General features: G+C 41.6%; 2 protein-coding genes across 4 annotated transcripts in view; one reads left to right on the forward strand and one right to left on the reverse strand.

The window, feature by feature from the left end:
• LOC308085725 (clathrin heavy chain 1-like) overlaps window positions 1–14613 on the forward strand; it is a 43858-nt gene extending 29245 nt beyond the window's left edge. The window contains exons 24-32 of one of the 3 annotated variants that reach the window (XM_080429001.1): window positions 749–856; window positions 1807–1974; window positions 2767–2916; window positions 3520–3651; window positions 4115–4225; window positions 4479–4649; window positions 5299–5520; window positions 12089–12164; window positions 12822–14613. In XM_080429001.1, the coding sequence (XP_080285127.1) occupies window positions 749–856; window positions 1807–1974; window positions 2767–2916; window positions 3520–3651; window positions 4115–4225; window positions 4479–4649; window positions 5299–5520; window positions 12089–12164; window positions 12822–12958 (1275 nt within the window). In that variant the 3' untranslated portion in view covers window positions 12959–14613. Of the gene's footprint in view, window positions 1–748; window positions 857–1806; window positions 1975–2766; window positions 2917–3509; window positions 3652–4114; window positions 4226–4478; window positions 4650–5298; window positions 5521–12088; window positions 12165–12821 lie in introns of all 3 variants that reach the window. The other 2 variants (XM_080428999.1, XM_080429000.1) reach the window with 2 other exon arrangements.
• Window positions 14614–16508: 1895 nt separating this feature from the next.
• cfap45 (cilia and flagella associated protein 45) lies at window positions 16509–26422 on the reverse strand. Its single transcript, XM_080428723.1, has 12 exons — window positions 26315–26422; window positions 25414–25536; window positions 24806–24948; window positions 24091–24235; window positions 22479–22649; window positions 21484–21662; window positions 20592–20721; window positions 19972–20118; window positions 19256–19369; window positions 18110–18303; window positions 16848–17072; window positions 16509–16624 (listed from the first exon to the last, which is right to left on the reverse strand). Exons 1-12 carry the CDS (start codon window positions 26315–26317, stop codon window positions 16549–16551), a joined length of 1650 nt encoding a protein of 549 aa, XP_080284849.1. The 5' UTR covers window positions 26318–26422; the 3' UTR covers window positions 16509–16548.
• Window positions 26423–26741: the final 319 nt, after the last annotated feature.

The raw sequence follows: 26741 nt of genomic DNA on the forward strand, positions 1-26741 counted from the left end.
AGTAATGTAGCTTTGATGTCCAAGTGGCCCTTTGATGTCCAATTAAGCCACTTTAGGCTGCAGTGATTATCACCAGGAGTAATTGGTTAATGAGCAGCTTGTATGAAAGGTGTATTGATTAATGACGTGTGAACCACTCTGGTTCCACCTGATTGGCCTACCCCCGCTGTCAATCACAAAACAATGAGCGAGGACGCTGATTGGCTCGGTTATTTGGTAATGCACTAGAAACGCCCATACAAGCCTTCATGCCAGACTCACTCCTGGAATCAAATGGAAATGAGATTTCCGGAGGGAGGGTTTACCAGGCTACCGAGGATCGGCCCAGCCCGGCTAATTAACATAGATTTTGGGCCCGGCCCGAAAACGTCGGTTAGGGTCGGGTTCGGGCAAAATTTGAGAACTCTAGTAGATATTTCATCAGCTGTGTTGTGTCGCAAAACATACTCATTATTTGACAGATGTATTACCATGTTGACCATGTGCTTCATGTGAGAATATTAGAATAATATTTTGCCGTTTCCGTTTAGCTTTTCTAATGCGATTCTTTGTCATTTGATACATATTTTGATTTATTGAAACATAACTGTACACAGTATAGTATTTATATCCATTTTCCAACTGACCTTTTTGAAAGGGAGATAAGAAATTTCCCCACCTATGGTCCTTTTTTCTCTGATTGGAAAAAGACTAAAAACATGAAACTTGTCAGGAAATGAGTTAAGACTTGTTTTGTATGTTCCCTTAGGTATGTTTCGCCTGTGTGGAGGGGAAGGAGTTCCGCCTGGCCCAGATGTGTGGTCTGCACATCGTGGTCCATGCTGACGAACTGGAGGAGCTCATCAACTACTACCAGGTACGTGGCTCAATTTCCCATCAGTCCAAAGAAATGTAAACTGTCCTGCTACTTAGCATGTCCCTTCACCCCAGTCACGGTAGCATGCACCATAGTAAATTGTTGTTGTTCTATATTTGTTTTTAACATTTAAGTTACATACATCAACGCCAGGTGTGTTCCTTATTGTTTGTATTTTTGTCTGTCTGTATCTAAAGATATGTACCTAATGTTCATATGTGAGCAAGACGTTCACAAATCCGCACCTAGTAACTTGTTATCCATAGCTACAGATTGCACAGGAAAGACCGTTGTTAGACGTGGTCGTCTTGTTGTTTTTAAAGGATGGTATTATTCAGGGCAGGACAAAACTGGCATTAGAAGCTGGTGCATTTCAAAGTTCACCAGACAGTTTCTCTTATTCACCTGCTGAATTGAGGAAGTAAAAAAATAAATAAACACAACATGAAATAATTTCAGGGTTTAGGGTGGCTAGTAGAGTAAACCACTTAACCCATTAAGACCTGAGAAGATTCTAGAAATGTCTTCTAAATCCTAAAAGAAAATTAAAAAAAAAAACATTTTTTTTTTCCTCGATTTTTCAAAAATAGCAGATCTACAAGCTCATAGCGCGGCACTCGGTGCCGCGCTATGAGCTTGTATATCTGCTATTTTTGAATAGCCTAAAGAAATCTAAAGTGACACAGATGCGTTCCAGGTATCAATGGGTTAAGCAGACTAGCCATTGACAGGTGTTTATTTCCCTCCCTGGTTTTATGGAGGAAAGACCATCTCACTGTGTTTTATTCAAGGACCACAGGAATATTGCATGGAGACTAGCACTTTGATCATGGCAATTTAGTAAAGATTGCGTGTACCGTGTGCTCTTAACAATCTATTCAAGTTTGAATGCAATGCATAGCTAGCTGTAAGCCGCTGTGAATGAAGGTGTAAATATCTGTGCTTTGCAGGACCGTGGCTACTTTGAGGAGCTGATCACCATGTTGGAGGCCGCCCTGGGCCTGGAGCGCGCTCACATGGGCATGTTCACCGAGCTGGCCATCCTCTACTCCAAATTCAAACCCCAGAAGATGCGGGAGCACCTGGAACTCTTCTGGTCCCGCGTCAACATTCCAAAGGTAGGTGGTGGAGGGGAAAAACGATAATACATTTAAATGAAATGACATTATTTGTGACTTCCTTTTTGAAAGAATATGATCTAGTGATGTGCTTCACACAGCACTGATAGTTAAAGGTAGGGTAAGTGATATATTTTGCTACAGAGCGTTTGTTCGGTCACAGGGGTCTCTCCAGCTCTTTAGTAAACAGAATATAGGACATTTTCAGGTAGGTGACACAATCTAAGCCAATCAGGAGAGAGCACTGAAAATGCATTTTCTGTTTAATAAAGAGCTGGAGAGACATGGGAGACTCCTTTTACTGAACAAACACTCTATAACAACGAGTACTATCAGAATATAGAGCTATTTAACACTTATTTTAAACACAGTAAATCACTTACCCTACCTTTACTCTTTCACCCAATATTGCCTATCATTGCCAACCAAATCATAAATTAGTTGGTCAATGAATGCAGTGGTTCTCAAAAAAAAGGTCTAAAAAAAAAGTAGGACCCCCAAAATGATATTTATTTGACCCCGGACCCCCATCTCAAAATATATTGTTCCAGAGACCCCCCAGAAGCAAAGATTTGAGTTACAAATGTTCGCTTTAAAATGTGTATATATATATATATATATATTCAAAAGGTTCGCAAAAAAATTCTTGTAGATCTGCTATTTTTGAATAGCCAAAGTATAAAAGTGGTTTAAATCATTGTGATCCTATATTAACATATCTTGCTGGGGTCCCCCTGGAAAAAACACTTTGAGAACCAATGAATTAATGAACGTATACTTTCTGTCTGTCAGGTTCTGAGGGCAGCAGAGCAGGCCCACCTGTGGGGGGAGCTGGTGTTCCTCTACGACAAGTACGAGGAGTACGACAACGCCATCATCACCATGATGAGCCATCCCGCAGACGCCTGGAAGGAGGGGCAGTTCAAAGACATTGTCACCAAGGTATTAATTACAGCCTATTCGCTGTTATTGACCCAGGGATTATTGGGAGTAATATGCTCATTCATGATCACATATCCTTCACTTGACTTTACTATAGGGCTGTCACGATTACACATTTAAATTGACGATTAATTGTCGCTCAAATAATTGCGATTAACGATTTAATTGTGTGTTTGACGTTGAACATGTGGATAGAATTTTGATTTCTGTTTGGCCTTTTAGGCTTCGTAATCAAAAATTGCACAGGGCAGATATGACAAATAACTTAAATATACAAAGAGATTATTGACATATTTAATGATTTTATACATAGAAAAATAGCAGAAATTGCTGATCTACAAGCTTACACGCGTTGTAAGCTTATAGATCTGCTATTGCTGCTTTTTTAAATATATTTCAAAGTGTATGAACCATTTTTCAACATGAAAACAATTATGACAACTATGCAAAAATAATTGTGATTATTTGACAATCGTCTAATCGCAATTAATATAAGTACCAAATATTTAATGTATAACGCATGTAATAATTGTGACAGGCCTAGGACATATCTTCACTTGACTTTACTTGTATTTCTGCACGTGTTCGGTTCTGTCACTGCAGGTGGCAAACGTGGAGCTGTACTACAAGGCCGTCCAGTTTTACCTGGAGTTCAAGCCGTTGTTACTGAATGACCTGCTCATCGTGCTCTCCCCGAGGCTCGACCACACGCGCGCCGTCAACAACTTCAGCAAGGTACTTAAGATGGTGTTCCTTTTCTTCTGCCAATTAGTCTGGCTGCGAGTTTTCCACGATGTCTGAGTTGGAATCACTTTTGTCAGCCTACAATAAAGCATCAGTGTCTGTACCAGATGGATCATTAAAATGTAAAGACACTGTGTTCCACTGACATATGAGAGGAATTATTACAGTTGGCAATTGTACAACTCTAAGATATGGTACGGTAAAGTTTTATAATACATCTCGTTAGCTTTATGATTCAACTCATAACTAACTCCAAAATGTCTAACAATAATAGAAGTTGGTTGAATAGAATAGATGATAGTATTTTCTGTAGTTAATGTGTGGTTTATTACTTGTATGTTTAGTTATTGCTGACATGTCTCCTGGTTAAATAAAGTATTAAAGTGTGCCTTCCCTTTCCTTCTCTGCTTTTCTTTCTCTCTCTCTCCCTCTTTGTCTTTCTTTCTCTCTTCAGGTTAAGCAGTTGTCCTTAGTCAAACCATACTTGCGGTCAGTCCAGACTCACAACAACAAGTCCGTCAACGAAGCTCTCAACAACCTCTTCATTGGGGAGGAAGACTATGCTGTAAGATGTATAAATATTCTTGCCACAACCTGACCCATGTCACATGTCATCTCTTTCTAGAAAGATTGATTCTCATCTTTCATGCCATAAACTACCACGCCGAAGAGACAGGAAGGGTATCTGGACAACTCGCATGTAAACGATTCAGCGAGTTGTGATTCGTCACTTCTGTTTTAGTTTTTTTTATACTGGATAAAACAAAACAATTTATTTCTCTCGCTTATCTCCTAATAACCCCCTCCTTTCTCCCCAGGCCCTGCGTACCTCAATCGACGCCTATGACAACTTTGACAACATCTCGCTAGCCCAGGGCCTGGAGAAGCACGAGTTGATAGAGTTTAGGAGGATTGCTGCCTACCTGTTCAAGGGCAACAACCGCTGGAAACAGAGTGTTGAGCTCTGCAAGAAGGACAAACTGTACAAGGTACTGAAACATAATGTTGTGTTTGTTAATATAATGAATCTATTGCACACATGCAAAGAGTACTGTCTGTGGGGGTGGTGCAGTTATTTGCTTAATGCCAACAAGATGCAGGATCAGACAGCTGTTATTACCAGTTTGGCTCTTTTTATTTATTATTATATTTATTTATTTCAGTTTTGTAACTCTGTATTACAACATGGTGACTAACTATAAGGATTGACTGATAAATCAATATTAGCTTTTCTTTTTACAATATCGATATCGGTAGGATGCTCAAATGTCCGATTTCTTTATTTCTCCACAAATATTTGGTACTTTTTTCAAAATAGATAATTTTGTACATTGTTGATGTTGAGTATCAAGAGTAATTCAAAAGATTTTACATGTATTTTGGATGCATACAAGTATTAAATGTAAAATACCGCAGGCAAAACCATAAACATGCCTCGCAAAATGAAAGGCACATGTCAAAACAATGGAATGAGATGCCTTTTAGGATACAGAATGTGCTACATTAATTATAGGGAATCTTGGGGAGAGAAAAATAATTGGTTAATATTGGCTGATATTGGCCTATCGGCCTTCCTGTTCTCAAAACATCTGAATTGTTTCCATCATTTCTTAAATGTTGTTTTCCCCTTGTCACCAGGATGCCATGCAGTACGCGTCAGAGTCCAAGGACACGGAGCTGGCCGAGGAGCTGCTGGGTTGGTTCCTAGAGGAGGACAAGAAGGAGTGCTTTGCCGCCTGCCTCTTCACCTGCTACGACCTGCTGAGGCCCGACGTGGTGCTGGAGACGGCCTGGAGGCACAACCTCATGGACTTCTCCATGCCCTACTTTATCCAGGTCATGAGGGAGTACCTCAGCAAGGTGGGTTGGCCAAGGAAGGCCTTAAGTGGAAGTGAAATCACACACAAACCGGTCTTGGATAAAGAAAGGGCAGTTGTGATCAACAAAACCAACTCTGTGGGAAGGGATAGAAAGTGGTAACTTTTCACAACTTGGCATTCAATCCGGGAACGCATCTGTCATTTTAAGATTTTATTGGGATATTCTAAAATAGCAGATCTACAAGCTCATAGCGCGGCACCGAGTGCCACGCTATGAGCTTGTAGATTTGATTTTTTTTTTTGTTTTGCCTGAAAATGTGTGCAAATAGTTTTTTTAAGCGGACATTTGTAACTCAAATCTTTGCTTCTGGGAGTCACTGGAACTAAATATTTTTTACAAATGTTCGCTTTAAAAAATACATATTCCAAGATTTGCGCAAATGTTCACGATTTTTCAAAAAATTGCAGATCTACAAGCTCAAGCTGTGATCTTGTATATCTGCTATTTTTGAATAGCCAAAGAAATCTTAAAATGACACAAATGATGCTTTCCCGGTCTTAAAGGGTTAAAAGAAGAAATTTGGTTGGAGGAGATAACCCCAAATGGGGGGGGGGGGGCGGGGGGTGTCTTAATAACTGCAAGGTAGAAAGACCTGGGCCAAATAGTATACCGTAAGTTTGTTTTTCGTCCACTTGGAGAGTACCACATGGGTACAGAATTAGTGTTATTCAGACAGTTCCGTTTCCATATTAAGTGGTCAATCAAGAGTATTATAGACTTTGACATACTTCCTTTGACTGTCCAAAATGACAACTTGCTCATCTGGTACCATCAAGCCGGTTTAAAATAAACATTTTTTTTAAAATTTATTTTTTACCCTATTTCACCCAGGTCTTGAGTTGGCCTGTGGAATAGACTGCCTCACTTCCTCCAGACAGTGTTAAAAGCTAATTTGAAAAGCCTCCAGTCTAAGCCTTTTCACTCCTTGTATTCATTCTCATTATCCTCCTGTCAGCCACGTGTCTCATTGTCATCGGTGTGTCCCTTTTTTTGTTGTTTTTGGGTTACAGTTTTCCGCTGCTTTTCCATACAAATGTGTTCCAGAAGAGATTCTCTCCCGTGCCTCGTGTGTGTTACATCATGGCATGAGATCCTATTCACTTCATGGTTTTGTTACTCTGCACTATAGAACTGTTAGGCAAGACATTGTGTAGGCTTTAGACCTGGGTCATACAGTAAGATACACTTACAAATAATCGACCTAGCATTGTTTAATGCAGACGGTTTAATCTGGTTGCAGTGTCAAATCGGTGGTGGACAATTTTGATAGGCGTTAGCTATAGTGTGTTAGTAGGGCTGCCAAACAAATAATAGATCCTTGAATAATCGTCGACTTTGGGGGGGAAATGCTCATTTGATTGTAAAAATATACTGTACATCCGATTAGTAGTCGTGGCTTCCGCTCAGTGTTTTATGTCAATTCAACCAAAGCGGTGCACAGTCTTTGAAACACCACTTTGTAAACACACATGTCCATAACATAGACAAACATAGAGTTTAACTGACTTTGGACATGTGGTCAACTATAAACTATTGCAGAAAGACTTATTATTTTACACCTTGTTCTGTTAGTTCTACTTGAATGTTGTCAGACATAATGACGTAATAATTATTCATTACCTTTTGTCAGCTTGTTGACGATCAGCTGCAAGCGCCCTCTTGTGGATATAACGGTACTGAACAGTTCTGACGTTACATGCATTATGTGCATACTCTCTTTCTCTATGTAAAATATAATGATTATTGAATATAACTGAAAATCTGCCAATTGTTAATTGAAATCATTTCTGAGCTCAGTTGACAGCCTGCTATGATTGTTCAACCCTTCTGGTACTCACTGTTTTGTCGTCTCTGTGTCGAATCCCCACCATCTCATTTGTTAATTTCTATTTTACCCAGGTCTGAAAATCAATTAGTTCTGCTCCTTTCAATTTAACATCTCAGAACGTAGTAATAGCTCTTTAAGATTTTCAAACAATGTGACTCTTAAAGTAGTTGGTGTCCATGTCTGAACTATAAGCATTGGGAATAATCTCTCCTGGTGTTGTAAGTAAATGATAGAAAGTGCAATGTGCCAGAGTAATCTCAACAGTGTGCATTTGTATCAAAAGTGGCGTATGTCGCATGGCTTTTGATAACTTTTTTTTTTCTCTTCTCCTGGTTTTCTGTAAGCGATGATTTCTCTTATTTGTTGGCTCTATTTTTCTCTTTCTGTCCCTCTCTTCCTATATGTTTTGGGAGACTTCTGTTTTTTGGTTTTTCTCCTTAAGTTGCCTCTCTGAATTTCCCTTTCAGGTTGATGCGATTAAGGAAAAGGTGAAAGTCGAATCCATTTTCCCATTCATTCTTTTTGAGCCCGTCCCCCCTGTAGCCTGTAGTTTGGAGGAGTGATATACTAGCGGAATCTGCATGAGTCTGACCCCCAACCCTCTCCTCTCCTCTCCTCTCCCATATGTCACTCCGCTGCTTCTGAGTCCACACTCCACACCTCCACTAGATTTCTACCTGTAAAAACCCACAGGACTCCAGAGCGGTGCTCTCCTGTACTCACCCTAACCCTCACAAACACACTGGGTTTACTGGCATCTGTGATGGCTGGCTCTATTAGTTCTTTCTGTGTCCGGTCAGAATACCATGTCAATGATTATGGCTGGATTAGGGACAGGGAAGGAATGAAAGGTTGTCGTCAAAGTAGAAAGTACTACTACAAGCATAGTGTCACGGGATGTTAAAAAATATATAAAAAGTAACTTTGTTGAGCAGCAAAGTTACTTTTGAGCTGACCTTAGTTTCCAAACCTAAATTGGTAATAATACGGATGGCTCAGCATTATTACGTTCTCTGACAAATCTGTATTTTATGAAAGAGCTGGTCAAACGGTTAGACCAATACATTACAATTAAATACAGTTAATTGTTAGTGCAGGCACCAATGAAATGTTGCAAGTCCCTGAGCTACAGTTACAAAATTAATTGTTTTGTTTTTACTTCATTATGCCTAATCTAATCAGAGTACGATTTTTTTAAATATACTGTATATCCTAGACCTAGTTCAGACTGACTGATTAAACAGTCAACCATGAAACTCATCAATTTGTCCATCCTGCAAAAGGGTATCCACGCTGAAGTTCTATTCTTTAAGTCGGCCGTGAAACTACTTCCGCCATCAGTAAGTTTGTGTACAGTACACTGTGTGATAAATAAAGTCCTTACTCCAAGCCTCAGTCAGAGAGGCATCAAACCATGTCCTCCAACACCCCACACAAAGTGGTATTCGGTTCAACCGCTGCCCCTGATGCCAGCATGCCCGGTGGCCTCGCCTCTCCAGGGGGGGGGGGGCGGGGGGCGGGACGTGGAGAGCACTGCTCTGGATACCTGATAGACCTGCTGTGGGTCACGGGTCCTCTTCTCTCCCTTTTAGACCCGTAGATAGATACTAATGTCAACACTGTCTGTAACGGCGCTTAGCTGCAGTCTGCTGCTGACCGCCAATCCTTACTCTCCCCCGGTAGAGTCCGCTTTTGGTTGGGAATTTATTGTACATTCTTTAAGGAAGCTGTTTATTAGAACAGTGGTTCTCAACCTGTGGGTCGGGAGGTCCCCAGATGACAGTGAAGTGACAATCTAAGGACTTTTACGGCCTTTTTAATACCTGAAAAAGACCATAACTTCACCAAAAGTAATCAACAAACTATGCTATAAAAACTGGTGAAACATAGGCCAAATTGTCAAATAATATAAGAAAGAGGCAAAAGTTTAGAAAATAGCCGATTGTGCTATTTTCCCAATATTTATCTGTGAAACCGAGTCATACAAAATGTAATGCCTCAAATACTACATTCCAAGTACTTGTCAGGGTGGGGGGGTGTCCCCATCTCAAATATCATTATTTTGGGCGGTCATGGCTGAAAAGGTTGAGAACCACTGTATTAGAAGATGGCGTGAATTGAATGAACGTTAAGCCATTTAATCAGAGGAGGCGACAGTGCTTGTTCATAGCCAGGTTGGCGGGCAGCAATCTAGACCCGCAGCAAGGCGTCAAGACTTAATTGCAGGAATAGAAGACCCAGTGCAGCATTTGATGAAGTGACCATCCTTTTCAGAGATTTCTTCCACATTATTTTTTCTATGTCTGGCTATTCGACTGAATGGACCTCAAAGCGGTCAAAAGAAAACAGACATTTCCATTACTTTTCAATTCATTTGGAGCACTTTTCTTTGGTGTTTTACTTTTTTTTTCTCCCCATCTTTGAGTATTCCTTGCTACTGTAAAGTGTGGTCTCTTCAGTGACATGTGACTAGGGCCTGTGGAAAAAGCATAACCTGTGCAGTAGTTTTTGAGTCTGAAAAAGGAAATGTGTAGAGCAACAAGCATGCATTCCCCTCCGCCCCTCTATAGCAGCACTCTGGACAGGGCTAGGAGACATCGTTGTTGGCTGTGCCTGAAAGCCTTGAATTGGCCGTACAAAACCATCCCCTCTTCACCTCTTTTCACTCTCCCTCCACTTTGCTGTCTCTCTCTCTCTCTCTATCTGTCTCTGTCCGTCTGTCTCTCTTGCACTCTTCTCTTTTAACAGAGAAATTAACAAAACTGCCGCTTCAGCATGTTGGTCTCTTTCCCTGTAATACCTACTCGATTGAAACTAAAGCCTGACTTGACTTGAAACAGCCTGCTTAACCTGACTGACTGACTGGGTGGTTGTTGATCAGCAAGTATGTTGAGAACTGAACCCCAGGCTTGTGAGAGAGGTATTATCGTATGACACTTGTGAGCTATAATGCTGAAACCGCAGACTGTCCTATAGCCTGAGACTAATTAGCTGCTTCCTATGTAATCACGTGAATTATTTGTCAGAACTTTTTTTTTGTCCTCTGCCATTCACACTTTGTCTGAGCTGCCAATAAATACCTATTTAAGAGAGTCAAATCAGAGTTCCGCATTTAATGCTTAGATTCTGTGTTCAGTAAGAAGTTGACTGAATTCTGGTCTTCCTGTATGGCAATAGTTTATGTATCTTAACCCATTAAGACCGGGAACACGTGTCATTTTTAGATTTATTTGGCTATTAAAAAATAGCAGATATAAAAGTTCATAGTGCGGCACTGAGTGCCACGCTATGAACTTGTAGATCTGCTTTTTAATTTTTATTGTGGAAATGTGTGCAAATCTTTAGTTTGAATATATCTTTTTTTTTTAAGCGAACATTTTCGCGAAAACATATATATATATATATTTTTTTAAACGTATGTTGCTATAATATCAGTGGTTCTCATAACTTTGGGGGTCCTTGACATGAAAAAAGTTTATGTATTTGTCCGCTGACCCCGATCATAAAATATGATGTTCCAGGGACCCCAGAAGCAAAGATTTGAGTTAAAAATGTTCGCTTAAAAAATATATATATTCAAAGATTTGCAAAAATGTTCACGATTTTTCCAAAATAGCAGATCTACAAGCTATCTGCCATTTTTTAATAGCCAAAGTATAAAATAATGGTTAAAGTGGTTACACAGATGTGTTCCCGGTCTTAATTTAACGTAGGTTTGTAATGCTAGTTATTCAGAATGTGGTAGTTGAAACTTTGAAGGGGTTTGGTTCTCTACATACTTAACACATTAACTGCCAAGACCGTAGTCCTACGGGCCGTTAAATCCAACTGTTAAGCGCCGAGACCGTAGCCCTACGGGCTGCGGTCTTTTCGCGCATGCGCGGTCCGGGTGCACTTTCGGAATTTTTTTGATCCACTTCCGTTTCCGGTTTGATGACAGGAAATAGAATTATTTGGGATCCGGTTTTCACGATCACGCCCGCTCCCATTCTACAGACGAAACTGAAACTCAATTCTCTTCCTGTAGTTTTTTCTCCTCGCATTTCACTGTTTAACGTAATCCGCTCTAACTCAAACATGGATGCCCCGTTTGACACGTGGTTTTCACTGGGAGATACAGGGAGATCTCGCGGATGTAAACAGACTGTGTAGCGCTCAATCTTAAGGATTTTAACAAGATCTATGGCGACATGAAAAAAACAAAAAAACAACAAAAACACCTTGGCACTGGTGAGTACATTATGAGATTAGCCCTTGGCAGTGGATGTGTTAACAATACTTGAGATTTAGATTGATTGATTGGGTGGCTGGATGGTGGGACCATTATAGTCTTAGTAGCTTTATTAGTTTCCCTTTCTAATTCCTAGCTAGTCTCCCTCACCACCTGCCAAAATGCCAGGCTATGTGTCTATATCTCTAGAGCTAACATTCATAGAGTAGCCAATAAGGATCATAGCTCATAGTAGTTTCCTCCTTGGCCAGTATAGTGGCCTTCCCTCCATAGTAGAGAAGGTCGGCCTCTTCGGGCCTTATTTTATTTTAATCTGGACTCTTATTCATCTTCGCCTGTCAGGAATGGTCCCATCCGTCAGCCAGTGAAATAACCCAGAGCCAGAGGTCAGTTTCTCTACAAAACCCTGCCCTCGCTCTTCAAGAGCCACCTTTTGTGTTGCATTATCCGTTGGTCTCACTCCAACATTTGTTCTGTTTTTCAATCAGGTCGATAACCTCGAAGCCTCCGAGTCCCTGAGGAAACAGGAGGAGCAGGCCACCGAGTCCCAGCCCATAGTTTATGGTACAAACACAACTAATATATCACCAACACATATAAAATGACACATGTAAATGAATAATATTGATGTACATTTGAACAAAATGCACGACGATGCATGCTATTGAGATGCGTCTCAAACGGATAACCTTGCATCTCTGTATGGGAATACTTTCTCTTATATCTGTGCAGCAGTGGTGGAAAAAGTACTACCTTTTTTTTACTTAAGTAAAAGTATCAATACTGCAATGTAGAAATACTCTTACACGTAAGAGTCCAGAATTAAAAATGTACTCAAGTAAAAGTACAAAAGTATTGGTATCAAACTGTACTTTAAATACCAAAAGTAGAAAGTACTCATTATGCAGAATGACCACTTTCACAAGGTTTTCAAATGTATAAAATACATTAAAACCTTTTGAAAAAAGCAGATCTACAAGCTCACAATGCGTGCATTGTGAACTTGTAGATCGGCTCTGAGATGTAGTGGAGTAGAAGTGAAAGTATAGACAATTGGAAATACTCCAGTAAAGTAAAAGTACCTAAAAATTGTACTTAAGTACAGTACTTGAGTAAATGTACTTAGTTACTTAACACCACTGCTTATATCTGTGCAGTAAATATCTGGAAACAGTTGGAAGGAGCTGCATTTTGTAATAATTCTTGTCCTTGTTTTGGCAGGCACACCTCAACTGATGCTCACGTCAGGGACCAACGTGGCCGTGCCTCCTCAGCAACCTTATGGCTATGGATACACAGCGGCGCCCGGTGGTTACGGCCAACCCCCGCCGCAGCCCGGCTTTGGCTACGGCATGTGAACACACCCCTCTTACCGCCCAGCCAGCACCCCATCCGAATTGACCAAACCCTGTCCCTTAAAAAACTTCCCCAGTCACCCATCATACCCATCTCTCTCTCTCTGCTTTCTCTTTTTTGTGTTCCCACACCAGCTTTACCATGGTCTTCTACTCACAACAGAGGCCGCAAGCAGCAACCCGTTCTCGTTTTAATTGCTATTTTATTATAATTTTTTACTTTCTTCCTGTTAAAAAAATAATGCAAAGTGCGATGAAGGACTTTTATTTGTATTGTTTGAGAAGAAATCGGAACATATGTCATTATGTTTGTTTTTCACATTCCATATTTATGACTACTTTTTGTGTTAGAGTTATTATTATTTTTTCTTTGTGTAATGTTTGTTTTTATGGTTTTTGTGGGGGGCGTGGACTTGCTCGAGCTCAGCAAAATGAACCTCTTGTAGAAGGTGGAGGAGCATCGGATTTGCACTCTGTCGTGAGAAGAAATGAATATAGAAAAGCTCTTAATTTTTGATGTACTGAACATGTGAACAGCTTACATTGTCTCTCGTTTGTTTGTCTGTATAATGCATTTCATCATTGTATATTCTGAGAAGAAAAAGAAGTTACATATAATATTTGAACATATATTGCCATTTGGGTGGCTATAGCTAGCAACACTAAGTAACAATAGTATATTCTGCACAGGCGTGTAACTTTATGGAGTTTTAAATGCATACAGATGTGTGTCGGTGATTGAATGGGGCGCGTGTTTAAGTGTGTGAGTGAGTGTGTGTGTGTGTGAGTGTGCGTGCATATGATCTAAATAAGAATTTTAAACCCCCTCAGCCTGTACAGGGCTGTCCAGTCCACCCCATAGATGTTAGCACTCCTTCATTGGCTCCGTGTGTTTTAGGTGACCTTCTTTCTCTTGTGCCGTGTACAGTGCTTGTTGCGTGAGTCCGTGTATGTGCAGGGAGGGGACCACCCACGGCTACGATGAATATCCCCAGGGGACCTTAATAACGTTACAGTGTGTGTGTATTTACTCCGACCCCGCCCTCCCCTCGTGCTGGGAGTCCGTGTATGCCAGGTGTCGTGATGTTTCCTAGGTCACCGTTACTTTTCTCTGTGTGTACAGATGTGTGTATGTGTGTGTGGGGGGGGGGGGAATGATGAATTGAAGAAAAAAACAGAAGTCCCGCCCAGTCCTTCCGCCCTATTGTCTGTCCAATCGACTCGGTCAATGTGTTCAGCGCCAAGAACAAACAAGAAAAGAAGAGGAGCAAAAAAAAATTAAGGACAGGGCGGGGGAGGGGGGGGACCTTTTGATGTCCTAATGTCGACTTGATTAGATCAGTTAAGCACTCCTGTAGGTTATGTATTTAGATGGTTATGATGAAGAACTTTAAATCTCTCAAGTACATCATACAGTTCTCTGTCTCAAGAATGGTCTGAAATAAAAGCCTGTATTTACCTTGATGTACTAAAACCTCCCTTAAATACCTTGAGCTGTGTGTGTGCGTGTGTAAAACTGTCATCCTTGAGTTGAATTTCCTTTCTGTTGTCATGCACATTAACAGCAAAAGGGACTCTGCCAGTGATACGTGGAAGGTGACGACTTTACTGAAAGGGAATTGCTAGCCTAAATAAAATAATAAAAAATTGTATCCCGACGATGTGGAGTTCATCTGTGGCGCAAGGAAGATTTAGGGCGCGTTCGGAAATTACGCACCGGAGCACACTCGCCTATTATTTTGTATGGGCCAGTGCGCTCAGTGCTGTATTTTCGAACGCACCCTTAATATTGGGGCATTTCAACCAGTGGTGTAAAGTGTAAGTACATTTACTCAAGTACTGTACAATTTTGAGGTATTTTTACTAAAAAAAGTATTGTACTTTTACTCCACTATATTCATTTGTAAACTTTACTCATTAGTTAGGGTGGCCATAGCTGAGTGGTTAGTGAGCCCGCCTAGGGAGCCAGAGGCCCTGGTTGCCCCAGGTTCGATTCCAGGCCAAGCCAGCATTTGTGTCGATGAAATGAAATTTCATAACCCCTAATTGCTCACAGGTTCTCATTGGAAACAAGACCGCAAGGACTTTCATGAAAGACCTGTTAAAAGGAATTATCTTATCTTATAGTTACTTTGCAGATATAAATTATTACATTATAAAACATACATTAACCACTTCAGCCTTATTTGAAAATAACCGATCTATAAGCTCGACGCGCTGTGAGCTTACAGATCTGCTATTTTCAAACATTGTAAGCTAATACTTTTGTAAAGACCACAACTATGAAGGTACAAACGTTCATCAACAGCTGCCTGAGGAGGATCCTGAGCATTCGCTGGCCAGACACCATCAGCAATAACGATCTCTGGCAGAGAGCGGGTCTATCACCAGTGGAAGAGGAGATAAAGAGAAGAAGGTGGGGATGGATTGGCCACACTCCGGAAACCCAATACCAGCATCATGAGAGAAGCCCTAGATGGAACCCGCAAGGCACAATAAGGAGAGGAAGGCCAAAGAACACCTGACGCAGGGACCTTGAGACTGACATCAAGCAGTGTGGACTGACATGGAAACAGCTGGAAAAGAAGGCCCAGCCGCCCAGGATAGAGGACTCTGGCGGACTGTAGTCAACGGCCTATGCTCCATGAAAAGGAGCGATAGGCATAAGTAAGTAATACTTTTGTACTTTTACTCAAGTAACATTTTGAATACAGGCCTTTTACTTGTAACAGAGTATTTTTATATTGTGTTATTGCTACTTTTACTTAAGTAAAATATCTGAGTACTTCTTCCACCACTGATTTCAACATTGAGAATGTAGTTGGATAATTTGAAAATATACACAACCACAGACCTCAATGCTATTTAAATATGAATGTCCACTCTATAAGGTGGTTCTTATTTCTGGTCCTGAGGACCCTGGGGAGGCATTTAGACCTAGGACACCAGGTCACTGGTCCACCCAACGGGGTATAACCCTTAACCCATTAAGACCTGGAACGTATGTGTCACTTTAGATTTCTTTGGCTATTCAAAAATAGCAGATCTACAAGCTCATAGATCTGCTAGCTTGTAGATCTGCTATGTTGAAAACATTTTTTTTTTTTGATTTTTTTTCCAAAACAATTTAGGATTTAGAAAAAAATTATGAATCGCCTCAGGCTTAATGGGTTAAATCAGTCATGTGAGGTCAAGGGGCCCTCGGGGTTCCTTGAGGGGGGTCAAAATGGACCAGTTACACAGATACAGGGGGTCCTTGAAATTGAAAGGCTTCATTCCCTGCCCACTTGAAGGAAGTGGATGAGGTGGACAAACTGGACATTTCCATGAGGGGCAGACAGTCCGAGATGAATCAAGAAATACAGTAAGATACAAATGTCAAACTTTTCTATAATAAAACAGCCATGAAAGTGCAAAGTGAAGCTTTATTCTTACATTCCTATACTGTTTCCATTAACTACCTTTAATGAAATTGGTTATGAAAATGTACTGGTGGAGACGGACAAGACAAGACAAGACAAGACAGTATGGGTGAAGTCTTTGCTCTTTGCTCTGAGTGTATTTTGGGATTGTGTTTCATGATGAAAATCAAGCTAGTGAATTACAGCAGACAATACACGGGCCTTCCTTTCCACGTCTTTGCAGTATTTCTCTGGTAAACCAGCAGCCCTGCACAAACACACAAACATTTCAGAATGAGGGCACTTGGATTAAACTGCTGTTTAACTTTCATTACCTGTGTTGAGCACGGCGAACTTAACCAGCTCAACAGAATTAGTGTGGATACTCACACAATTGTTATACTTAGTTCTCGGTGTGGACAGCCCTATGTAGTGAAAAATAATTCCAAGTGTTAAATATGATCTTTATATTGCCTGGCCTTTATACTTACTTCAGCTCCATCAGCTTCTTCTCCTTGATCTCATTGAGACGGACGCGTCTTTGGCGGGCCTCCTCGTTCAGCTGGTCTCCTTCCTTGAAGATGTCCCTCCGCTTGGCCACGGCCAGCATCTCTCGCTCCCTCACCTGCTGCCGGACGCCGTCCGCATGGTGCAGCACTCTCTGGAGCTGTCTCTCCTCTTCCTCCTTCTGCTTGGCAATGGCCTCCTGCTGGGCCCTGAGCGAGAGAGAATGTCCATATTAAGGAGGTGAGGATAACAGGGTGGCACTAGAGCAGTGGTTCTCAATTTTTTTTGTGCCTAAGACCCCCAAATTGATATGTATTTGGCCACGGACCCCCACCTGAAAATATGTTGTTCCAGGGACCCCCAGAAGCAAAGATTTGAGTTCAAATGTTCGCCTTTAAAAAATAGATTTAAAGATTTGCACACATTTTCGAGATTTTTTTCGAGAAGCTCATAGCGCGGCAATCGGTGCAAATAGTTAGGGTTCACTTTTCAAGGATCATGAACTTAAAGGGATAGTTCACCCCCAAAATTGTGCGTAGGTAGAAAGTTTGACCTAAGGGTGGCTCTAGAGGCAAGGCCATGATGGGGTCACCAAAATCAATGGAGTTGTTCATGACAATCTGCTCATTAGATTTTGAGATATACATTTGTGCAATTGGAGAATTTGGCCCAAGGGTGGTGCTAGATAAAAGGAAGAATGAACAGTGGTGGGAAAAGTACATTTTTTTTTACTTGAGTAAAAGTATCAATACTGCAGTGTAGAAATACTCCGTTACAAGTAAAAGTCTGGTAATCAAAATGTACTTGAGTAAAAGTACAAAAGTATTCAAAATATACTTAAAGTGCCAAAAGTAAAAGTAGCCTACTCATTGTGCAGAATGTTCCATTTCACAAGTTCAAAATGTATAAAAATCATTTGAAAATAGCCGATCTACAAGCTCACAGGTGCGACGCATTGTGAGCTTGTAGATCAGCTATTTTCAAATGGTCGAAATGTATATGGCTGAAGTGGGTAATGTATGTTTTGTAATAACAATCAAAATCTACAAAGTAATTAGTAACTAAAGTTTTCAAATAATTGTAATGGAATAAAAGTACAATATTTGCCTCTGAGATGTAGTGGAGTAGAAGTAAAAGTATTGAAAATGGGAAATACTCCAGTAAAGTAAAAAATCCTCAAAAGTGTACTTCAGTACAGTACTTGAGTAAATTTACTTAGTTACTTTACACCACTGAGAATGAATACCTCAACACCCTCTCAAACTCGGCCCTCGCCCGGCCGGCCTCCATGGCCTGCAGACGCTCCTTGTGGACGACCTGCTCCAGGCGAGAGTTCTTCAGCAGGGCGTCCTCCTGCGCTTTACTCTGCGCCTGCTCCTTCTCCTTTCTCCTCCACTCCCTCTCCGCCGCCTCCCGGTTCCTCCGGGCGCGGAGCTCATCCTTTAACACAGGAACAACATGTTATTATGCTGAAGCATAACCTTCCTCTTCCATTCACCAAATGTTTTACAGAATGAATGTTTTTTCATTGTGAGAATACAGTAAAGTCCATTCATCCCCATGTATTCTCAGTGGTTATTTTGTTAAAGGGAAGTTCACCCCAAAATGACTTTTTTCTATCAATCACACACCCCATAAAAGCCTTGGGGTGTGTAATTGATAGAAAATAAGTAATGTTTTGGGTGAACTACTCCTTTAAACCCTTTTATGTTCTGAGAGTATGCTTAACACAAAATTAACACCTGAGGCCGATTCTACAAAATGTCTTCTAAATCCCAACAGTTTTCTGAAAAACGTATGTTTCTATATCAGTGGTTCTCAAACATTTTCATGTCAAGGACCCCCAAAATGATATGTATTTGGCCTCGGACCCCCATCTCAAAATATGTTGTTCGAGGGACCCCCAGAAGCAAAGATTTGAGTTAAAACATTTTGCTTTAAAAAATATATATATATATGAAAAGATTTGCACACATTTTCATGATTAAAAAAAAATAGCAGATCTACAAGCGGCACGAAGTGACGCGCTATGAGCTTGTAGATCTGCTATTTTTCTCTGGAGCTGCCTCTCCTCTTCCTCCTTCTGCTTGGCAATGGCCTCCTGCTGGGCCCTGAGCGAGAGAGAATGTCCATATTAAGGAGGTGAGGATAACAGGGTGGCACTAGAGCAGTGGTTCTCAAATGTTTTTTTGTGCCAAAGACCCCCAAATTGATATGTATTTGGCCACGGACCCCCACCTGAAAATATGTTGTTCCAGATCTGCTATTTTTGAATAGCCAAAGTATAAAATGACACAGATGCTTTCCCGGTTTTAATAGGTTATAGTTAAGGTAGACAACACTGAGCTCTCCATCCTATGGGTCACACACCAGGAGGTGAAATGCTGCTCACCTGCTCTGCCTTGTAGTCTCTGTCTCTCTCCTGCAGGGCTCTCAGCCTGGCCACCTCCTTCTCCTTCTCCCTCTTTATTCTCCTCTGCTCCGCCTCGTAGTCTGCCTCACGCTCCTGAAGGGGTGTTCATCATACAAAGGTTAAGGTTAACCCCCACAGTGCTGTGGGACTTGGTTTAACCCCACACACTAATCGCAATTATTTTTGCATAATCGTTTCCATGTTGAAAAATGTTCACACATTTTCAAATATATAAAAAAGGCTGATCTACAAGCTTATAATTCGTATCTTTGTGGAGCATTGTAAACTTGTAGATCAGCTATTTCTGCTATTTTTTACATGTATAACATTATTAAATATGTCAATAATTTCTTTGTATATTTAAGTTATTATGTGTCATATCTGCCCTGGGCTATTTTTGATTATGAAGCCTAAAAGGCTTCATATGTTCCAATGTTCGACGCCAAACACACAATTAAATTGTTAATCGCAATTATTTTGAGTGACAATTAATCGTCAACTTAAATTTGTAATCGTGACAACCCTACACACATCCTCAACGTTCACAAGGCAAAACCATGTGGAAGTGTAAAGTCAGGACAGAGATGAAGACATGCCTGTTGGACGGTTTAATGATCAGCGATTGCCTCTAATATTATCCAACAGGAAGATTTAAAAAACAACAATCCAATGCTTGTTCTCCATAATAATCGGACCATTTTCTTTTGAGTGAACTCCATGGCTCGGAGGTCTGCCAGTCTCTCCTCCTCTAGCTTCTGCTCCTTGGCTCTCTGGACCTCAGCGTTGATACGGATGATCTCCTGTTGCAGAAGCTGATGCTCCTCCCTCTTACGCTCCATGGCCTGGAAGGCAACGCACGTTTATTGGCATAGAATACTTCATACACAAATGCATGTGAAGAGACCTAAAGATAAATGAAGATATGGGACACCGTTTGAGCCATAATATCTGACCACCTGTCCTTCTCATGCACACATAGTCTAGCTCCATATTTTTTACTTTGTATGTTTTCTTTTGTAGATTAATGCCCTACTTTGTCACACAAGAGGAAGAGTTGCTATTTTTGAAAAAGACATAACATTAACATTTGAAAGTGCTTAAGTCTGCCTGTGGGATTTCCTGAAAAGCAAAGACTTTCTGTCTGTGTTGTACATGTGAATGTGTGTCGTGACTCGTGACCTTGTCTCTCTCACACACACACACACACACACACACACACACACACACACACACACACACACACACACACACACACACACACACACACACACACACACACACACACACACACACACACACACACACACACACACACCTCCATCTCCTCCTCCTGCATCCTCTCCAGGTTCTCCAGCATCTGCTGTCCCTCCTGCTCCTTCATCTCCTCCTGCAACAGCTTGTCTTCCAGACGCTCCTCAATCTGATAGATGATCTGCTGCTTCCCCCTGGAATAACACACACACACGCATGCACGCAAGCACGGAGAGTACAGATTTGATTGTGTGATATGAACCTGCATATGAAAAGCAGTCTTCTTTGTGTGTGTGTGTGTGTGTGTGTGTGTGTGTGTGTGTGTGTGTGTGTGTGTGTGTGTGTGTGTGTGTGTGTGTGTGTGTGTGTGTGTGTGTGTGTGTGTGTGTGTGTGTGTGTGTGTGTGTGTGTGTGTGTGTGTGTGTGTGTGTGTGTGTGTGTGTGTGTGTGTGTGCGCGCGCACGCGCATGTAAATGGTGCATTTATATAGCGCTTTTATCCAAAGTGCTTTACATAGTTTGTGCGTTACATTCACCCATTCATACACCGATGGCAGAGGAAACCATGCAAGGCACCAACCTGCTCATCGGGAGCAATTAGGGGTTCAGAGTCTTGCTCAAGGACACTTCGACACTAACTCTGGGGGAGCTCGGGATCAAACTGGGAACCTTGCGGTTGCCATCCGGCCGCTCTACCCCTGAGCCACTGCCGCCCGTGCATGTGTGCGTCCCAGTGGACACAGACACGTCCCATCGTCGGCCATAGCTAAATGGAGTAGAGAGAAAGAAGTAGGTCCCCGGCCTCTGCAATGTGTCAAGAGGTGTCCCTGAGCAAGACACTTAACACCACCCCCCCCACCCCCACTTGAGAAGCACTCAGCTGGGTGAACCTGCTAACTGAATTTCCCCCGTGGGATGCCACAGGTCTAATAGGTGTAAATACACCGCACCGCTCACCGTATCATCTGCTGCTTGCGGAGCTGGTCGATCTGCTCCTGGATCTCCATGGCGCGGAGGCGGTCCAGCTCCATCATGCCGTCCAGCCGTCTCTCCTCCCCCGACAGCTCCACCTGGATCTGCCTTTTCTCCAGGATCTGGGCGTCGCGCACAGCGTGGCACTGTGCACCGCGGATCAGCTGCACACACACACACACACACACACACACACACACACACACACACACACACACACACACACACACACACACACAGGTGCACTTTGAGTTTGAGTTACAATGTATGTGACTGTGAAGCGCAGGGAAGTGTGGAAGTGTATTCAGTTCCTAACTCTCCATCCATCCATCCATCCATCCACTCATCCATCTTCAACCGCTTATCCGGAATCGGGTCACGGGGGTAACAGTTCCAACAGAGATTTCCAGACGTCCCTTTCCAGAGCAACATTAGCAACTTCCTCCTGGGGGATCCCGAGGCGTTCACAGGCCAGTGTGGAGATATAATCACACCATCTGGTCCTCGGTCTGCCACGGGGTCTCTTCCCAGTGGGACTTGCAACGAGGACCTCCCTAGGGAGGAGCTCGGGAGGCATCCGCACTAGATGCCCGAACCACCTAAGCTGGCTCCTTTCCAAGTCAAGGAGCAGCGGTTCTAACTCTGAGTCTCTGGCAGATGACTGAACTTCTCACCCTATCTCTAAGGGAGAGGCCGGCCACCCGTCTGAGAAAACTCATTTCGGCCGCTTGTATCCGTGATCTTATTCTTTCGGTTTCATGACCCACACTTCATGACCATAGGTGAGAGTAGGAACGAAGATCCAGTGGTTAAATTAAAAATTAAAAAATAAACACACACACACACACACACACACACACACACACACACACACACACACACACACACACACACACACACACACACACACACACACACACTCACACACACAGTCTGTGCGGTAGTAGAGCACCGTGGCTGCTCTTATCTGTACTTCCTACCTCGTTGAACTTCTTCACCTCGTCCTCTTGCTCCATGCGCATGGCGTTGGCCCGCTCCAGCAGGTACTGGGCCCGGTCGCGGGCCTCCGACTCCAGCTCGCTCAGCGGCTGGTTCTTCTTACGGGACAGGTCCGCTTGGTGCGTCTGGACTTTCCTCTCCTCTGCTGCAGCCTATGATGATGGGGGAAGGGGTGGGGGTGGGTGGAAAGGTGAGTGAGGGATTGAGAGATGGGTGGGATGTGACACAATGGGTGATGATGGAACGCTGTTTCTTACTAGTTATAACAGGTGGTCCATGGCAGTGGTGTAAAGTAACTACTGTAAGTACATTTACTCAAGTACTGTACTTAAAGGGATATTTCACTTTCAAAAAAACTTTTGGTCATTTTATCATCTACTCAGGCCTTTGTGAGCCCCCCAGACAGTTTTTAAGTTACTCGATTCAGTATTTATATATTTGATATTCATTTTATCAGACACGCCCCCTTCCTATACAAACCCATTGTAACTTCAAACTCCATTTTAACCATGTTAGATTCGTCGAAAACACCCGTCCTTGGTTCTGGTGACTCACCCTGCCCCCCTAATGCGTGAGGGTCCATGTTTTTCCGATTATGTTTTTCATTTATTTTATTTAATTTTTTTATTGTATTTTATTTTTTCAATTTTCAAATTTTTTTTTTTAAATAAATGAAAAAGGTAATTGAAAAAACACGGCCCCCTCGCGCATTAGGGGGGCAGGGTGAGTCACCAGAACCAAGGACGGGTGTTTTTGATGAATCTAACATGGTCAAAATGGAGTTTGAAGTTACAATGGGTTTGTATAGGAAGGGGGCGTGTCTGATAAAATGAATATCAAATGTCTAAATACTGAATCGAGCAACTTAAAAACTGTCTGGGGGGGCTCACAAAGGCCTGAGTAGACGATAAAATGACCAAAAGTTTTTTTGAAAGTGAAATATCCCTTTAAGTACAGTTTGGAGGTATTTTTTACTTTACTAGAGTATTTCCATTTTTTCAATTCAATTTTCAATTCAATTTTATTAAAGTGTCAAATCACAACAAGTTGTCTCAAGACACTTTACATGTAAAGAAGAGAAAACATACATTAACCACTTCATTAACGGCCATTTGAAAATAACAGTGTTGTGAGCTTGTAGATCTGCTATTTTTAAAAGATGTTTATACATTTGAAAACTTGAAATGGGACATTGAGTACTTCTACTTTTGGTACTTTAAGTACATTTTGATGCCAATACTTTTGTACTTTTACTAAAGTACATTTTGAATTCCGAATACTCCGTTATTCCTTGTAACGGAGTATTTCTATATTGCAGTATTGCTACTTTTATTAAAGTAAAAAATTTGAGTACTTTTTCCACCACATCTTGCGGATAGCGATGCTAGGTTTCATGTGCTTAAGGATTTGTTTTATCTTACTTACATGCCAAATGGGTAGAGTTTGCCATGGGAACACTAAGTTATAGAAGGTTAATAAGTGTTAATAGTTAATAAGCAGCTAACTAGTAATCTGACAATACCTAAACATTCTTAAACATGTATGCAAATGCCAGTTAATGCATTTCTATTGGTGATATAATAACATTCTCACAATGGTCTCCTCTTTCTTCTTCTGAAGCTCTTCTGTCATGGCCTCCCTCTCCTCCTTGGTGGGAACCCGGGATGCGGAGGTGATACGCTGCATTTCCCGCGGCGGCAGGATGATAGACAGGCCTGATGGATCCTTGCTTCGGATCCTGGAAAAATAATGAATGTTTGAATAGGTTGCGATTTCTTGACCAGTTAGGTAGATGCTGGGGAACGTTTTTGTGTGTGTGATGTGGGTGTGCACCCCAAATGTCCCCTGTCACTCATAATAGCAAGACATTTAAACAATTGTGCTTACTTTATGAAGAACAGAAGGCTGGTATATTCTTATCTATATAAGAATAGAGGTTCTCAAAGTTCCAGGGGGTCAAAATGAGTTCCAGGGGGTCAAAATGTATTTTAGTATGTAGGATTAACCACTTTAACCCTATTTAATACTTTGACTATTCAAACAGCAGATCTACAAGATTACCACGTGTTGCGAGCTTCTTCTTTTTTTAATCTAGAAGATTTTTGAATAATTTTTAACATTACAAAACACATAACAACACAAATCTTCTCTTTCGGGGGTACATGGCATAAAATATTTTCATTTTGGGGTCTGCGGCCAAATACATAATTATCAAATTGGGGATCCTTGACATGAAAATGTTTGAGAACCACTATCTCTACATTATTAAGTTGTGAGTTAGCAATCATAAAGTACGTATATAACCTACCTCAGGTCACGGATGAGGTCCTTGGTGATGATGCGGACTTTGTCCGGTTGACTCCTCTGAGAAGGAGCAGAGCGGGACTGACCCTTAGACCTGGGCCCTGAGTTTCTCCGTGGCTCCAAGTGTTTAGTGTCATGGGGCAATTCCTTGACAGAAAGAAACATAACAAACACGCCCATCATCAAGTGTGTGTTTTTACCATGACCAGGGTCAAGTAGAATGGTAAAACTATTTTAAGCATTTGTCTCTTCGCTGCCCTCAAATTTGCAGATGCTGGGGTCTACTGATAGCTAGAAAATCTATTCAATATATTCTTTCAGTATTAAACAACTTATACTAATAATGTCTAAATTATCATCAAGTGAACCCTACCCATCTTAAGCAGGCAGGGGGTGGAGCTAAGGGGGGTGTTGGGTCTGGGCCAAAAACAAGTGATGTCATGGCCTGGTTCTCTCTATTCTCTCTCTCTCTCTCCCTCCCTCTCTAGCCCCCCCCCACACACACACACACACACACACACACACACACACACACACACACACACACACACACACACACACACACACACACACACACACACACACACACACACACACACACACAATGAATACCAGTTTTGGGGTCCCGAAGAGGCTCTCGTCCACTTGAGAGGTGAGGGCCAGGGTTCTGTAACGGCGTGTATAGGAGCTGCCACTGTGCCGTGACGCAGACGAGACGGTCCCCACACTCTGCGGCTAGATTATGAAATGCATTATAATATACATCATGCTTCTCAAACTTTTTTCATGTTAAGGACCCCCAAATTAATATACATAGATATTAACCCCCATCTGAAAACGTTTTGTGCAGGGACCGCCACACAATATTTGTGCTGTTAAAATGTTTCAAAAATATTCAATTATTTTCAAATTGTTTAAATAGCAGAGCTTGTAGATCGGCTATAGCCGATTCATATAGTGGTTCAACTGATGCTATATTAACTCATTTTCCAATTTTGAGTACTTTTACTTCTACTCCACTACATCTCAGAGGCAAATATTGTACTTTTACTCCACTACTTTGTAGATTTCGATTATTACAAAACATACATTACTCACTTCAACCCTATATACATTTCGGACATTTGAAAATAGCCGATCTACAAGCTCACAATGTGTCACATGCTCGCATCTACTATTTTCTAAAGATTTTATGCATTTGAAAACTTGTAAAATGGGACATTCTACATAATGAGTAGCCTAGGCTACGTTCTACTTTTGGTGCTTTAAGTAAATTTTTATACCATTACTTTTATACTTGTACTCAAGTAGGCCTACATTTTTAATTCTGGACTTTTACCTGTAACAGAGTATTTCTATATTGCAGTATTGATACTTTTAATGAAAGTAAAACATGTGAGTACTTTTTCCACCACTGTATCAGTATACATTAATGTTAAAGTAATAGGCCTATAATAATGTATAATATAAGCTACTTGAGTCAGTGGGAGGGCGAATATATACTGAAACTTACCATGACAGACTCAGGAATGAAGAAATAAAAGCAACTAAGATGCGGAATATAAAGTCACCAATCTCAACATTGGTTGCATTTAAACTAAATACGCCTTTTAAACTGTGTCGATCTAATCTTTTGATAATGATCGTGGGTTGCGATAAGAAGTAGATCCCCACAGAACGTGTTGTGGTTGTGTCACCATGGAAACGTGTTGGGGGAGGAGGAGGGCGTTTGACAGGCGCCGTCATCATCCACGTGGTCTCCTGGTGGCGGGTGTTAAAACATAAACACCTTCAAAGCCTTTCACGTGTTATGTGTTAAGAGAGCAAATGAGCAATACGCTCATAACGCTCATAACGCCAAATGGCACTGTGTGTGTGTGTGACATTATCAACATTATGTCGCCGCGTCGCCATGCCAACAGAACAAACTGCCGGAGACT

The sequence above is a fragment of the Gymnoscopelus braueri genome (genome assembly GCF_963280865.1).
Source record: "Gymnoscopelus braueri genome assembly, chromosome: 5".
NCBI lineage: Eukaryota > Metazoa > Chordata > Actinopteri > Myctophiformes > Myctophidae > Gymnoscopelus > Gymnoscopelus braueri.